Source organism: Perca flavescens, chromosome 9, assembly GCF_004354835.1.
Source record: "Perca flavescens isolate YP-PL-M2 chromosome 9, PFLA_1.0, whole genome shotgun sequence".
NCBI classification, from domain to species: domain Eukaryota; kingdom Metazoa; phylum Chordata; class Actinopteri; order Perciformes; family Percidae; genus Perca; species Perca flavescens.
In genome coordinates this window covers 37,082,817-37,086,378 of record NC_041339.1, presented here as the reverse complement: position 1 = coordinate 37,086,378, position 3,562 = coordinate 37,082,817, and the positions used below count along the sequence as shown (strand labels likewise).

The 3,562-nt window shown below is 43.5% G+C and overlaps 1 protein-coding gene across 1 annotated transcript in view; it reads left to right on the top strand.

Annotated features, from left to right (window-relative positions):
- Positions 1–2,153: 2,153 nt before the first annotated feature.
- The window catches only part of nwd1 (NACHT and WD repeat domain containing 1), a 34,389-nt gene continuing 32,980 nt past the window's right edge, over positions 2,154–3,562 (top strand). The window contains exon 1 of the mRNA XM_028586633.1: positions 2,154–2,174. Within this exon, the coding sequence (XP_028442434.1) occupies positions 2,154–2,174 (21 nt within the window). The remainder of the gene's footprint in view (positions 2,175–3,562) is intronic.

The following is a 3,562-nucleotide window of genomic DNA, read 5'->3' as shown; positions in this document are numbered from 1 at the left end:
CCTTTTGGAAGATCCCATAGTTGGTCCTTTTGGAAGATCCTAGAGTCGGTCTTTTGGAAGATCCCAAAGTTTGTCCTTTTGGATGATCCCATAGTTTGTCCTTTTGGAAGATTCCATAGTTTGTCCTTTTGGAAGATCACATAGTTTGTCCTTTTGGAAGATGCCAGAGTTTGTCCCTTATGAAGATCCCAGAGTTTGTCCCTTAAGATGATCCCAAAGTGTGTCCCTTATGAAAATCCCAGAGTTGGTCCTTTTGGAAGATCCCATAATTGGTCTTTTGGAAGATCCCAGTTGGTCCTTTTGGAAGATCCCAGAGTTGGTCCTTTTGGAAGATCCCAGAGTTTGTCCCTTTGGAAGATCCCAGAGTTTGTCCTTTGGAAGATCCCAGAGTTTGCTCCTTTAGAAGATCCCAGAGTTTGTCCCTTTGGAAGATCCCAGAGTTTGTCCTTTGAAAGATCCCAGAGTGTGTCCCTTTGAAAAATCTCAGAGAAAACACAAAAATTGTCTAGGTCCGAGATTGTTTTTAGGTCAACAGCCATGTGTTTTAAAAGGGTTTCTTAAAGAGCTCCTATTATCCTCATGTTCAGTGTCATATTTGTAGTCTTGGGGTCTCCTGGAATAGGCACGCTTTGATGTTCAAGAAACATACACGTTTCTCATACTGCCCATTGCTGCAATGCCTCCACCTAAAACGCTCTCTCTGAGCTGTGGCCCGCGCTTCTTAAAAAGCCCAGTCTGCTCTGATTGGTCAACTGGCCCACTATGTTGTGATTGGTCAACCAAATTCAAACAAGCCACTGGGCTTGAAGTGAAATGTTTTTTTTTTTTTTTTACTTTTTATACATCTATTACATACACAAAAAACTATACAACACACTAAAAGACGGGAAAAATCCCCAAAAGCATAATAGGGGCTCTTTAAGCTATCCCAACAGAGATAAATTTGTTCTGGCTTTCAAGTCCAAGTAAAGATGAAGAGCAGGTAAAAAGCTCTGCTAAATTATCCAGGCATCATGTACCCATAATCCTCTGGTGCAGGTCGGGTTTGTGTTTATGCTGTTCTTTAACGGTAACAGATGCTGGTTGAAGTCTCTGCTTAATATTTAGCAACCTTCCCACGTTTAAAAAGAAACAGCTTGCAAGTTTAGCGCTGATGGCGAGTTTCCATTAAGAGGGCGTTGTAATCCTTTTGTCCTTGGAGCTATTTTTCTTCCTTATCAAAAGTTAGCAAGAGAACAAAGCTCCACATAAAGCTGCAATCCACTTTTGGTCCAATAAACCACAGTTCCTGTCACCTAAATGAATTTCAAAGCCGTTGTTGCTGATCAGAAGAAGAAGATTCATGTTTCAGATGGCACGGTGACATTTGAGCGGGCTGGGCGGTGTTTTGTGGCGAGCTGCTCGGTCCGATCCGATCACACCTGGCAGATGTTGTAGTAGACGGTGTGTGCGTTACTTTCGCCCGCCGAGTCGCACATGCCATCTTTATGTGTGTGCATCTCCGTCATTGGCACGTCTACGCTGTGAGAGTTGTTGTTGTGAATGTGAGGAGTCTGCGTCCCGTACGACGGTACAGGCTAGAGAGGAAACACACAAAAAGACACAGAGATTAATCAATGAGTTGTGGACTAGAGGGTGACATGGAAATCAATTGTTGCTCCCATGCCATCCCGAGCACACAAAAATACTCCGTCATATCCCGATCACATGACTGCCCCAAAAAAAATCCTGTCATGCAAAATCCTCTAAAAACTCCTAAATCCCGTCCCGCTCCCGTTTCGTTCCCTATGTTGTCTAAAGTTATCAGACTCTGTTGCCCCCTTGTAGCATGTTTGGTTAATCGCAGTCAAATCACTGAGGTTGCCTCGGAAATTTAGGCTACACCATACATGCATTACCTGTAGGTCTAGGTAACATGCATTACCTGCAGGTCTAGGTAACATGTATATTATCTGCAGGTCTAGGTAACATGCATTACCTACAGGTCTAGGTAATATGCATTACCTGCAGGCCTAGGTAACATGCATTACCTACAGGTCTAGGTAAATTGCATTACCTGCAGGTCTAGGTAACATGCATTACCTGCAGACCTAGGTAATATGCATTACCTGCAGGTCTAGGTAACATGTATATTATCTGCAGGCCTAGGTAACATGCATTACCTACAGGTTCAGGTAATATGCATTACCTGCAGGTCTAGGTAACATTCAGGTCTAGGTAACATGCATTACCTGCAGGTCTAGGTAACATGCATTACCTGCAGACCTAGGTAATATGTATATTATATGCAGGCCTAGGTAACATGCATTACCTACAGGTCTAGGTAAAGTGCATTACCTGCAGACCTAGGTAACATGTATTACCTGCAGGTCTATAGGTAACATGCATTACCTGCCTAGGCGATTTCATTACGTAATTCTAACAGAGATCTTCTCGAATTAAATGCCTCGCAATCCTTGGGCGCACTCACCGCATTGCAGCGTAATTTTTAATTTAATCTCTGTCCCGCTCGTTGATTTCTATGCTCTATTATTCTAACCCCTAACCCTTTCACGTTACCAACAGTGAAATTGACTCCCGTACCGCGGGACCGAAAAATTGTCACCCTCTAGTGTGGACTAAACAAGACACTTGAGGACGTCATCTTGGGCTTTTTGGGAAACACCGATCCACATTTTTCACCATTTTGTGACATTTTAGAGACCAAACAAACTCCTCCATTCATCCAGGAAATAATCAACAAAAGTATTACAAGTAATTAACTTCATTCTCGGTTGGTTATTAAAAGTCCAGTGTGTGGGAGTTTCTCCCGTCTAGCGTTGAGATCATATCTCAATCAACTCTCTTGTGCCACACAGTTCACAGTACGTATTACAGCTTCAAAAAGCCGGTCTCTTGCTCTTTTCAAGATCTGTTTTCTTTTCTGGGTGAAGAAGAAGAACTCCTGTTCCTGAAATTTTGATTTTGAATACGTGTGGTCCTCCATGTTTCCTTCTACATAACTTGCCGGGAAGCTACGATACCCGTTAGCAGCATTAGCAGCAGCTTGGAGTTCATCATGTGACAGAGAAAACGTGAAAGGTGGAGCAGTATGTCCCTTACACACACACACACACACACAGACAGACAGACAGACAGACACACGCACACACACACAGACAGACAGACAGACAGACAGACACACGCACACACACACAGACAGACAGACAGACACACACACACACACACACATACATACATACAGACACACACACACACACACACACAAATAAAGGTGGAGCAGTATGTCCTGTATGTCCCTTACACACACACACACAGACACACACACACACACACACACACACACACAGTATGTCCCACACACACACACACACACACACACACACACACATGTGGAGCAGAATGTCCTTTATGTCCTTACACACACACACACACACACATGTCACACACACACACAAACACACACACAGACACACAGCAGACATGTCCTTTATGTCCACACACACACACACACACACACAAATAAAGGTAGAGCAGTATGTCCTTTATGTCCCTTTACACA